Source organism: Silene latifolia, chromosome Y (genome assembly GCF_048544455.1).
Source record: "Silene latifolia isolate original U9 population chromosome Y, ASM4854445v1, whole genome shotgun sequence".
NCBI classification, from domain to species: Eukaryota; Viridiplantae; Streptophyta; class Magnoliopsida; order Caryophyllales; family Caryophyllaceae; genus Silene; species Silene latifolia.
Genome location: NC_133538.1, coordinates 57,050,949 through 57,062,969, shown reverse-complemented (window position 1 = coordinate 57,062,969; position 12,021 = coordinate 57,050,949). Strand labels below are relative to the sequence as shown.

The 12,021-nt window shown below is 38.0% G+C and overlaps 2 protein-coding genes across 2 annotated transcripts; both read right to left on the bottom strand.

Moving 5' to 3' along the window:
- Positions 1-2,683: 2,683 nt before the first annotated feature.
- On the bottom strand, positions 2,684-3,070 carry LOC141628113 (uncharacterized). The gene has a single exon (XM_074441292.1). The coding sequence runs from the start codon at positions 3,068-3,070 to the stop codon at positions 2,684-2,686; it is 387 nt and encodes a 128-aa protein (XP_074297393.1).
- Positions 3,071-3,813: 743 nt separating this feature from the next.
- On the bottom strand, positions 3,814-4,524 carry LOC141628112 (uncharacterized). The gene is made up of 2 exons (XM_074441291.1): positions 4,364-4,524; positions 3,814-4,171 (listed from the first exon to the last, which is right to left on the bottom strand). Exons 1-2 carry the CDS (start codon positions 4,522-4,524, stop codon positions 3,814-3,816), a joined length of 519 nt encoding a protein of 172 aa, XP_074297392.1.
- Between the last annotated feature and the right edge of the window lie 7,497 nt (positions 4,525-12,021).

The window sequence follows — 12,021 nt, the reverse complement described above, 5'->3', positions numbered from 1 at the left end:
GATGTTTGTCTTGAAGTTTTTAACAGGTTGAAAAAAGCTTTAATTAGCGCCCGGATTGTTCAGCCACCGGATTGGAGCTTACCATTCGAGCTAATGTTTGATGCGAGCGATCATACATTAGAAGCGGTACTGGGGCAAAGTTATGATGGTAAGCTACACGTCATCTACTATGCGTGTGAAGCCACCCATTATAACGGATAATTAAATGAATAAAATGCAATGGAAAACACGAGTTTTTTTTAAAAAAAAAATAGATTCAAAACACACGGGTCCACTATTAAAAGAAAACGAGTTCAACGATAGTAACCTTAAAGTAATTACAAACCATATTGTCTAACTATCGGGGGGGAAACATTCCCAAAAATTACAAGTCTCAAGGTGAGTCTAAGCAAGCGAAAGGTAAATATCAATAAATCTCGACATTCGCTAGCTCACACATGTGTTCACCCCAAGTAGCACCAACTATCACCTGTCATTCATGTAACATGAATACCATAGTCAGTGGGGAATAACTCAAGGTTCTCCCAGCCATATTATATTTAAATAAACATAATTAAGAACGGTAATTAATACAATACATAATAAATATAATAACATAGATAACTTGACATGTGGAAATAAGAATGGACATTAAATACACATATCATTAGTCGCCAAGTGCATGGAATACAACAAGATAGTATACATACGACTTATCAAACATGAGGACGACTCAAATGGTAAATGGCATAAGAAAATAAACAAAACTATGCAGGACTCTTACTTCTCTAGACTCAATTCCTCCCGGTAGGACGACGATAATAATACGGTCCTAGTCTAAACCTGGCACCAGACTCTCGGGATGAACATTCCCCGATTCAACAAATGATAACATATCGTATGCGAGACTCAAAACATGGCCCACATAACCTGCCCAAAGGCCGAGTAACCTCAAATTTGGTTTCATACCCACACAACCTTACCAAAGGCCCAAAAAGAGGCGCATAGAGAATGAGTTAACCAAATCTCGGCAGAACGACATGAGAGTGGCGTCAATAATGTTAAGCCAGTATATAATGCACAATGACATTATCATAAGAAGACAAGATGCGCAACAATAAATGAGAGCCCACTACATGACTCAACTGACCAAAAAGAGAGAGCATGGTAAACATGGGTGAAACATCCAAAAACCGTCATTAAACATGTAAAGGCAAGAAGTATTCAATGTCATAATGATAATAAGTGTCAACACACCATACGTAAGTATTATAACCAAGGTAAAAAGTATAATAAACAAGAAACAAAAACCCCAATGCAAAATAACAAGTTTAGAACTCGAATACAACAAGGGTCAACTTTAAACGATCATAAATCGAGTTCTAGACATGATAATAAGGTGAAACTAATTGGAGGTGATAGCTTGTCCTCTTACGGTTCTAACGGTAGGTCACACGCCCAAAACAAGAAATAAACGAGGGAGATAGGACTATTTTAGTAAAACGCAATAGTTCAGTAAAAGTTATACCCGTCCGGGTGAAATTTCACCCCTCAGCGACAAAACCAAAAACACATTTTACCCGACCGTGTATAACTTTACCCGACCAGGTAAAACTTTACTCGACCGTGTAAAATTTTACCGCTCGGAGAAACACAGGTGAAACACTTAAATCTTCATCCTTTTCCTTATTCAAAGAAGGTGAACCTCATGTAAACTCAACAATGCTCAACACCAAGCAACAATGGAGACATGGAAAATCCCTAAACACATCAAATTCCAACCTAATACATGTAAGGAAATCACTAGATCATGTTATCAAGACAAGTGTAAACATGGGTTTTATCCAAAATAAAACCATCAAAATCCCAACTTTACCCAATTGACAACAATTGTAACAATAAGCTTAATATTCTACATACATGGTTAAGACAACACCCAACAACAATTATTTAAGAAAGAAACATGGTTAAACATGTAAAGTTACTAACTTTATCAAACCAAAGACTATTTCTTAAAAAATAAAGCACATAAATGATATAATACTTAGTAACCTATCACCGTTACCTTTTAGCACTTCTAGTCTTCCAAAGTCTCGTCAATCTCGTAGCAATCCACGTCCCGGTCTTCAAGGTTGCTTCCTAAACAAGAATTTCAAAGAAATTAAGTTAATTACCTTAACCCTAGAATGAAGGAATTTAGAAAACTTGATAAATGATTGGACTGGATTACTTGGAAAGATGGAGAGCGAGAAAAACGAGAGAATGGCGCGAAAATAGGATGATTTGGTGGTGAAATGAGATAGTTATGCAAGTTTTAAGATCTCAAGTGAAAAATGGTGTTTAATGGAGGTTTGAGAGGAGAGATTTCAGATTTTTATGAATGAGGAAGAAGAAGTGGAAGGGTTTTTTCCGCAAAAAAGAGATCCTAAAAGGGCCCAACATGACCATACTTGGCCAAACAACCAAAATGACTCGATTTCTACTCAAAATTGATGTAGAATCTGTCTCTAGGTTCCATTTAGGCAAGACGGTCCCAAATTCTACAAACTCAAATAAAAATGCTATTTTTATGAAAATAAGGTTTATTATGTAAAAAAAAAAAGCTAATTAATTATAAATTCCAAAGCAGGAATTTCGCGGGTGTTACAATCATCCCTCCTTTTCAAAAGTTTCGTCCTCGAAACTTGAAGCAAGGGATAATACCTCAAGAAAACAAACTCGGATACTTGGTACGCATAGAAGCTTCCAGCTCCCAAGTCTCCTCTTCCTCATTGCCACACTTACACAAAACTTTCACCAAGGGTACAACCTTACTCCTCAACTTCCTATCCTTCTTGTCCAAAATGCAAATTGGTCTCTCTTCAAAAGATAGACTAGGCTCAAGCTCGGGAATTTCATTTCGCAACACATGACTTGGATCGCTAATGTACTTTCTAAGTTGAGACACATGGAAAACATTATGAACTTTACCCAAACTCGGGGGCAAATCAAATTTGTAAGCCACGACACAAATTCTCTTCACAACATCATAGGGTCCAATGTACTTTGGACTCAACTTCCCTTTTACTCCAATTCTTTTTACACCTTTCATAGGGGATACTTTCAAGAACACCTTATCACAAACTTCAAACTACAAGGGTCAACGGCGAACATCGGCATAATATTTTTGGTGATTTTGAGCGGCTTCCATCCTCTATCGGATGAGCTTTACATGGTCAATCATCTTAGTTAGCTTGGCGGGTCGTAAATCATGAACATCACTTGCTTGATCCCAATAAATCGAGCTACATCACTTTCTTCCATACAAAGCTTCATAAGGAGCCGTCTTGATAGAAGCATGGTAACTATTGTTGTAGGAGAATTGCACCAAAGGTAAGCTCTTTTCCAACTAGCTTGAAAGTCTAAGGCAAAAGCACGCAACAAATCTTCAAGGGTTTGAATAGTACTCTCGGTTTGTCCATCGGTATCAGCATGAAAGCGGTACTCATCAACAACTTACTACCCTTAGCATCTTGCAAAGCTTTCCAAAATCTTGAACAAAATCTAGGATCACGATCTGACACGATCTCTTTGGGAACACCATAATAACGAACGATCTCCACAACATAGGCACTAACAAGTCGATCCAAATTCTATGTCTTTTTAATAAGAATAAACCTAGCACATTTGGTTAATCTATCAACAATTACTCAACCGACATCCTTTCCACTAACGGTCTTAAGTAACACCAAAAAAATCCATGGAGATGGATTCCTATTTCGATAAAGGAACATCCAAGGGTTATAGCAAACCTCCGGGTCTCTTATGCTTAATCTTCACTTGTTGACAAGTGAGTCACCTTCCAACATAAGTCACAATGTAATTCTTCATGTTAGGCCACCAAAATTGAAATTTCAAATCCTTGTACATCTTGTCACCTCCAGGATGAATCGAATAAGGGGATAGATAAGCATCATCAAGAACTCTCTTTCTCAAATCTTTGGCATCCGGGACATAAATGCAGCCTTTATAAGGAATATATCCACTAGCATCAATCTCATAATTCTTAGCTTTTCCTTCAAGAAGCTTGGCTTGAAATCCTTTGAAAGTAGCATCATCCACTAGATTATCACAAATCTCACGGTGAATAATGGGCTCGGCAACTATAGCACCAAGGTAATCAAAACCACTTTCCACAAATTGTATGCTTAATCTACGGAAATCGGTGCAAAGATCATGGGGAAGAACACAGATACCACTTAAAGAATGAGTCGACCTTCTACTAAGGGCATCGGCAACAAGGTTTATCTTTCCTTCATGGTACAACAACTCCACATCATAGTCATTCACCTACTCCAACCATCGTCGTTGTCAAATATTCAGCTCTTTTTTGGTGAAGATATACCTTAAACTATTATGATCAGTGTAGATAAAGCAATGAACTCCAATGACGAAATGTCTCCACATCTTCAAAGCATGAACGACGGCGGCTAACTCAAGGTCGTGAGTAGGATAGTTCATCTCATTAACTTTCAATTGTCGTGAAGCATAGGCAACAATTCTCATATTAACCTATCTTAGAAGCATCACAAAACACATCCAAATCCACACGATCCTCGGGCAAAGTCAAAACGGGAGTGGTAGTCGAACTTCCCTTCAACTCTTGGAATGCATGTTCACAAGCTTAAGTCCAAAAAACTTGTCTCTTTCTTCAAAAGTTGAATCATCCGTCTAGCAAGATTGGAAAAATGTTTCACAAAGCGGCGGTAGTAACCTGCCAAACCCAATAAACTACGAATCTCACCAACATCGGTAGGACTCTTCCACTCAATCACGGCTTCAATCTTTGAAGGATCTACCATAACACCTTCCTTAGATATCACATGGGGAAGGAACAACACCTTAGACAACCAAAATTCATACTTAGAGAAGTTGGCAAACCACTTTTGACGGCGAAGAATCTCCAAAATGGTACAAAGATGATCGACATGCTCTTCCTCGGACTTAGAAAAGATGAGAATATCGTCGATGAAAACTACAACACACTTATCCAATAACTCACTAAAAGTTCAATTCATTTGGTCTGTGAAGATAGCGGGAGCATTGGTCAAACCAAAGGGCATACTCTTAAACTCCAAATGTCCATATCTCGTGATAAAGGCGGTCTTAGGGATATCGGACTCACGAACGGGGATTTGAGGATAACCGGATCTAAAATCAATCTTGGAAAAAGTAGAAGCACCTTTGAGGTTATCAAACAAATCTTCAATCCTCGGAAGAGGATAATTGTTTTTTATGGTAACACGGTTGAGTTCACGGTAGTCGATACAAAGTCTCATGGATCCATCTTTCTTCTTCACAAAAAGAACAGGAGCACCTCAAGGTGAGGCACTAGGTCGAATGAATCCTTTATCAATCATATCATCAAGTTGCTTCCTCAACTCCTTCAACTCGGTTGGCGCCATACGATAGGGAACTTTGGCAATGGGGCCGGTTCCGGGCAAAAGGTCGATAGAGAACTCTACATCAGGCTCGGGAGGTATTCCGGGCAACTCATCATTAAATACATCGGCATACTCACGAACAATGGGCACTTCTTCAAGCATTGGCAACGAAGTAGTGGTAGAAGTTACCAGACACAGGCAGGCTTGGCAACCTTTCCTCATCATATTCACCATCTTCAAGGTGGAAATCAACTTCACACCTATTTTGGAATGGGTTCCCTTATAGGTTACACAGGCACCTAACGGACTGTTAAGATAAATATTTTGATCTCTACACTCAAATCTAGAATAATACTTGGATAACCAATCCATACCCAAAATTACATCAAATTCCTCAAAGGGAAAACAGAGTAAGGTAGCGGGAAAGGTAGTCCCCGCAATGGAGATAGGAACATCGGAATATGAGAGAGAACAAGAAATAATCTCTCCGTATGGTTAGGATATAAGAGTATCTTCACTAGTAATATGATAAAGGGTTAGCTTTTCCGAAAAATTAGAAGATATAAACGATAAAGATGCGCTGGTATCAAAAAAATAAGGCAAGGATGATAAAGAATGGAAAACATACCTGTAATGATATTGGGATGAGCGGCGGCTTAGGCTTCACTCATAACAAAGATAGTTCCTTTTGGCTTGGCATTTTAGTAGCAGAATTCTTCCTCTCGGGGCAATCATTGAAGCGATGTCCGGGCTTCTTGCAATGGAAACAAGTAAGGGCTTTGACATTGCAATCAACATAAGGATGATAGGGCTCCTTGCAAACAAAACACTTATGATCCTTTTGTTTCCAATAAGTTGATGGATGGGCTTATCCTCTTAGCACAAACTTCTTCTTATTAGCATGGTTTGATGAAGACGAGGGGACAAAGGGTCTCTTTCCATGGAAGTTAGGGCGATGAGAGTGAGAAGCGTTGTGAGGCTTAGCTTCTTCTATAAATGCCTTCAAAGAACTTTCGGCCCAAATGGCATCATCATAAACTTCCACAAAGTTTGTTGAGTCTCTTCTCACCATGCTCTCCAACTTGGGATTCAACTTGTTCTTGTAGAAGTAGACACGATCCTCTTTATCCCTCACGAACTTAGAGGCATAGTGAGCAAGGACTTGGAACTTCTTAGGATAGAAACTAGTCTCCATAAGAGTCTTGAAGCGGTTTAATCATAGTTAGGATCCTGGGAAGCGGTAGCACCGGTCAAAGTCCACCACCTATCGGCTTCTTGCATAAAAAAGTGAGAGGCTAACTGATATGACTCCTATTTACACACATTTAGCATATATTAGGGTCGTTTCTTGTCTTTAGCCTCCTTTCTTCCATATACTATGAGGTTTGGCGTCCTTTGTAGGAGAGGAAGACTAGGTTTGCCTAAACGGAGTGGAACAGAGCTAAATTGAAAACATTTAATGACCAAGCATCGAAGAGGAGAATAACACTAAAGGCCTAAGTTAATAAAACAAGGAAATGGGAAATGACAAAGGATCCACACGACCCATGAAGGACCCCCATGGATTAGGGGGCATCTAAACAAAGAGAAGAAGAAAAGCAGCTCAGGACGGGCGTCCTAAAACTTGTCCGGGCGTCCCCATGCTCAGGACGGGCGTCCTTGAACCAGGATGGGAGTCCCTTGATGCAGGATGATTGTCTTCAAAGCCAGGTCGTGCATCCCCTTTCCAGGACTTGCGAGGCATTGAAATTCAATTAAGGGGTCTAATCGTCATTTAAGCCCTTAGTTAACCTAATCCTTGTTTCACTATATATGCCCTCTTTGTAATAAATTGAGGGTTAAGCCCATGTTGAACCATATAGCTTATATGTTTATGTTTTGATGATGTCAAGGTGCTTTACATTTTATATACTTGTTGCGTGTAATTGTTTGTCAAAGTGTTTTAAAATCAACTTATTACAAGCCAGCAACCAAGAAGATTGTGATGATAGTATGAAATGTTCAAGCCTCTATTCAAGATCAAACGATATAAAGATTCATTCAAGATTTATATGAAGACGAAGTCCGTCTAAAGATTAATCAAGCTTGGATGATGACGTAGCCTATACTCGAAGATCTTCTTGAAGATTAGAATAGTATAGGTGATTATCTCGTAATGATAACCAAGAATGAGTTTCTTGAATTGGTAAAGTTATAGCTTTGAAGCTATAACATTACTAGTAAAAGAGCTCAATGTTATAGCTCTCCTACTATAACATTGAGATGCGGAGTTTAATATACACGACTTATAGTATTTCGAAATTGTTTTGGAAATTGTTTATAGTTTACTTTAAAGGTTTTGATAAAAGTATTTATATAATAAAGCCCGGTTTAGTGCGGAGTTTTGTTTTATGTTGGACGTTGACTAGTAGTTGTTTTGGACCAACTTATGAGTTGGACCTTGCTACTAATTAGGGTTTCAACAAGACCTCTCTTAAAACCTAAATTCTAACCCATATATTGAGCTAGGGTTTGCACGAGTCACGAGGTTTATGAGCCGTGACATCTCGTGTTACCTAGGGTATATTTGGTAAAGATTTTATTCTATATTAATATCTTTACATATCTTATATATCTTACTTAATATATTTGTTTATGATAGAAGATATTCTTTTTTTAGGAAATCTTATCATATCTTAGAATTTATAGTAAAGATAATATTTGAATAGATTATATTCTATCTTTTGGAATATTCTTTGTTATCTTTTAAGACTTTTAGGAAAGAGATAATAGAAGATAAGATTTGTTAACATATCTCTTTTATTCTGCCAATTAGGGCTTCTATAAACCGAATTGCCTTGCTCTTTCTTTCCTATAAATACTTTGCTATTTACAACGTTTAAAAGAGAGACCTTAAGCATAAAAATTGACTTTAATTTTAAAAAGCAAACCGTGTGTTTTCAAGCAGAAAAACCGATTTGTTATTTTGAAAGGTCGTGTGTTTTAAACTCGTATACTCGCTCTTATTTTCATCGTTATAAGATAATAGTGCTTAGTTGATTTCTTACTTGTTCATTAACGTGAACCTTTGTTAGAATCATTAGTGCTTTCTTATTAGCGTAAGTTACTCACTCGAGTATTTAACGGTACTCATTGAGTTACAGCTAGAGTTAGTTGGACGAGTTGGGTTAGTAAATTTGTAATCCGTAGAAAGGTACTAAATTTATTAATCGAGAATAGTGGACGTAGGTTTCGACTTGTGAAACTGAACCACTTCAAAAACCGTGTGTCTCCTCGTTCTTTCGTTCGTTTGTTTATTTGGTTTTACATTCACTAGTTGATTAGTTAAAGTTTAATCAATAAACTTTAAATAATCAATTATATACACATAATCGAAAAAGCTTTCAACAGTTTTAAATCCTCAATTCACCCCCCCCCCTCTTGAGTATTTTAGATCAATAGACTCTTCAATTGGTATCAGAGTCTCGTGCTCTTGATTGCCTAACCGCAAAGAGGCTTATCTATCTTTTTTTTCATTTATCTTATCGTTTTATATTCCTCTGCCTATCACGTGATAAATGGATTCCAAATATCTCAGTTGTCCCGTCTTTGATGGGAAGAACTATGGATTGTGGAAAAACATGATGACTCACTATGTGAAAGGTCATGATTGGGAGTGCTGGAGGATTATCCAAAACGGGCCGCACAAAATTATTGTAGGATCCGAGGAAGGCACTACCTATGAAAAGAAAGAAAAGGACTATGTCGAGGCCGACTACAAGAAGGCCGAAAAGAACTCCAAAGCAATAAGTCTCCTGCAAAACGGAATGACTTCTACAGAGTTTGATCGATTTTCTTCGTGTTCTACGGCCTGATATGGGATGGGCTTGAACTAGCTTATGAAGGTACTTCCATTGTTAGGAAGCACCGAATATATTTGCTTAGGCAAAAATATGAGCTATTCATTATGGAGCCTAATGAGTCCCTAGATAGTATGTCCGCAAGGTTTTCAAGCATCATAAACGAACTGAAAAACCTAGGTAGGAAATTCAGGACTGAGGACATTGCTAGAAAGGTTCTTAGGAGCCTGACTAAGAAGTGGCGTGCTAAAGTCACTGCAATGGAGGAATCAAGAGATCTTGAAAACCTATCCTATCAAGAACTCATTGGTGCTCTCATGGCCCATGAAATTACTCTTAACAAATATGACGCTGAACCGAGCTGAAATAAGTGTATGGCCTTAAAAAGCGAAGAAGTTGACTCTGAACTAGAGGATGAAACTGTTCTGTTTGCACGCCGTTTCAAAAATAAGATATTTCGAAACAAACAAACAAAATCATCCTATAACAACAACAACAACAAGTCATTCAACAAAAAGGTTACTGAATCAAAGTCGTCCTTCGCAATTAGAGGTTGCTTCAAGTGTGGAGAATCTGGTCATATGATCAAGAATTGTCCAACATGGGAAAAGATTAAGGACAAGACAAAACGTGAGAAGACAAAGAGAGAATTCAAACAAGTTATGATGGCTTCGTGTTGGGGAGACCTTGACTCAGAAGATGACGAGGAATCTGAAGACAGCGAAGTTGCTAACCTTTGTCTCAGCAACGTTAGTCTTGTCCTAATCTCCGACAGCGACGATGAAAGCACAAACTCTCACTCAAACTATTGCATTCTCGGAGAATCAGACGAAGATGACGATGAAGAGGTAAGTTATCTTGAGCTTAAAAAACGCGTTATGAAATTGTCTAAAAGTGCTTTAATTGAATTCTTTGAACAATCTCTTGATAAGTGTCACGAACAGGACTTGGAATTGAAAGATATGAAGGAATAGATTCTCGAAATCGCGGAAGAGAATCATACTCTCAAGGCCAAAGCTAAGAAGTTGAAATCTAAGGTTATAGCTGAGAAAGCAACAACGTTAGATTCTACTATGGCGGAAAAGAAGGAATTATAGTCCAAAGTTATAGCTAATGAAGCTATAACTTCAGACCTAAAGCTTAACAACAAGCACCTTCAAGCCAAAGTTATAGCTAATGAAGCTATAACTTTAGAACTTAGAAAAGCCAAAGAAATTTTGGAAACTAGGGTCACATCTGATGAAGCAGTGATCTTAGACCAAAAGAAAGAGATAGATTCTCTTTCAATGCAATTAAAAAAATCTAAGACCGATATGATCAATGTTAGGAGATAACACACCGATGTTGTGTTCATTCTTAACAAACGATTCCAAGACTTTCGTGACAACTTTAAAAAGGACAATGATGTAGATCACACGAAATGTCAAGAGGAAATTAAAAACCTAAAAGACTTACTTCTACACGCTAGGAAGGTCCATGATAAGTGGGAAGGTAGCACAAAAGTCCTAAAATTCCTAACCGAACAATCTGAAAATAATATGAAGATGGGGTTAGGACATGAGTGCTACAGCCGTAGAGATCACTCTAAATGCAAATCAACACCTTCGGATTTTGATTTCACAAAAAGGAAGTATGCTGATCTTCCTGAATTCCTGATTTCCAAAAACTGTGGTCAAACGGGTCACATCCAAATCAATTGTGTCAAAAAGGCTCATGACATACGAAAAAATGCCGACCATGCTAAAACTATTGACAAGATTGACGAGAATGATGAAACCCCCATTGAGGAACCTAACGAAGAAAGGAACAATAAATTTCGTTGGTTCTATGACATGGCCTTCGACTACAATAAGAAACCTAGCACCTCACAAAACCCTTGTCGATCTCAACCTAGTAGACCTATTCACAAGGGAAATAGTCATGAAAGACCTAGAGAAGTTCCTAGATCAAGAGAAATTCCTAACCCAAGAACTCCTCCCAAGCATAATAAACCAAGGGTTAGAAAAACGGTTATTAGACAAGTATGGATTCCAAAGGATTTAATATATAGAGTAACTAATCATAAGGGACCCAACTTAGCTTGGGTACCTAAAAATTGTATCTAATCCTTTCTGCAGGAAGTAGTGAAAGAAAACAATCAATGGTATCTTGATAGTGGATGTTCAAGACACATGACCATAGATAAGAACCTGTTTCTTTCACTCAAGCCCTTCAACGGAGGAAAAGTGACGTTCGGAGACAACAAAAAGGGAAAAGTAATCGGCATTGGCAAAATCGGAATTTCTAAGTCTCACGCGATCAGTGATGTTTATCTTGTGGATGGTCTAAAACATAACTTGCTAAGCATATCTCAACTATACGACAAAGGTAAAAAAGTAGTTTTTCATACTGATAGTTGTCGCATTATTATTGAAAGAACTAGCAATGTTATCCTAGAAGGCCACAGGAAAAGAAATGTTTATATGGTAGATTTAAATGTTGTGCCTACTAACTCTTTCTTATGCATGAAAGTCACTCTTGATGATCCTTGTCTATGGCATAAACGATTTGGTCACATTAGCTCACTAACCTTGAACAAACTCAATAAGTGGGACTTGGTTGAAGGGTTACCTAAGATCAAGTTCGACCAAGAAAGGATGTGTGACACGTGTGCTAGGTGCAAACAAGTAAGATCATCGTTCAAACCAAAAAGAGTAGTAAGCACAAATCAAACCTTGGAATTAGTACACATGGATTTATGTGGACCAATGAAGGTAAGAAGTAGAGGAGGTTCCAGGTAC

Coding starts and splice junctions, on each gene's coding strand:
- LOC141628113 (XM_074441292.1), bottom strand. CDS start 3,070: ATGAAAGGTGTAAAAAGAATTGGAGTAAAAGGGAAGTTGAGTCCAAAG.
- LOC141628112 (XM_074441291.1), bottom strand. CDS start 4,524: ATGAGAATTGTTGCCTATGCTTCACGACAATTGAAAGTTAATGAGATG. Junction 4,172..4,363: donor ACTGATCATAATAGTTTAAG/GTATATCTTCAC, acceptor CGATTTCCGTAG/ATTAAGCATACAATTTGTGG.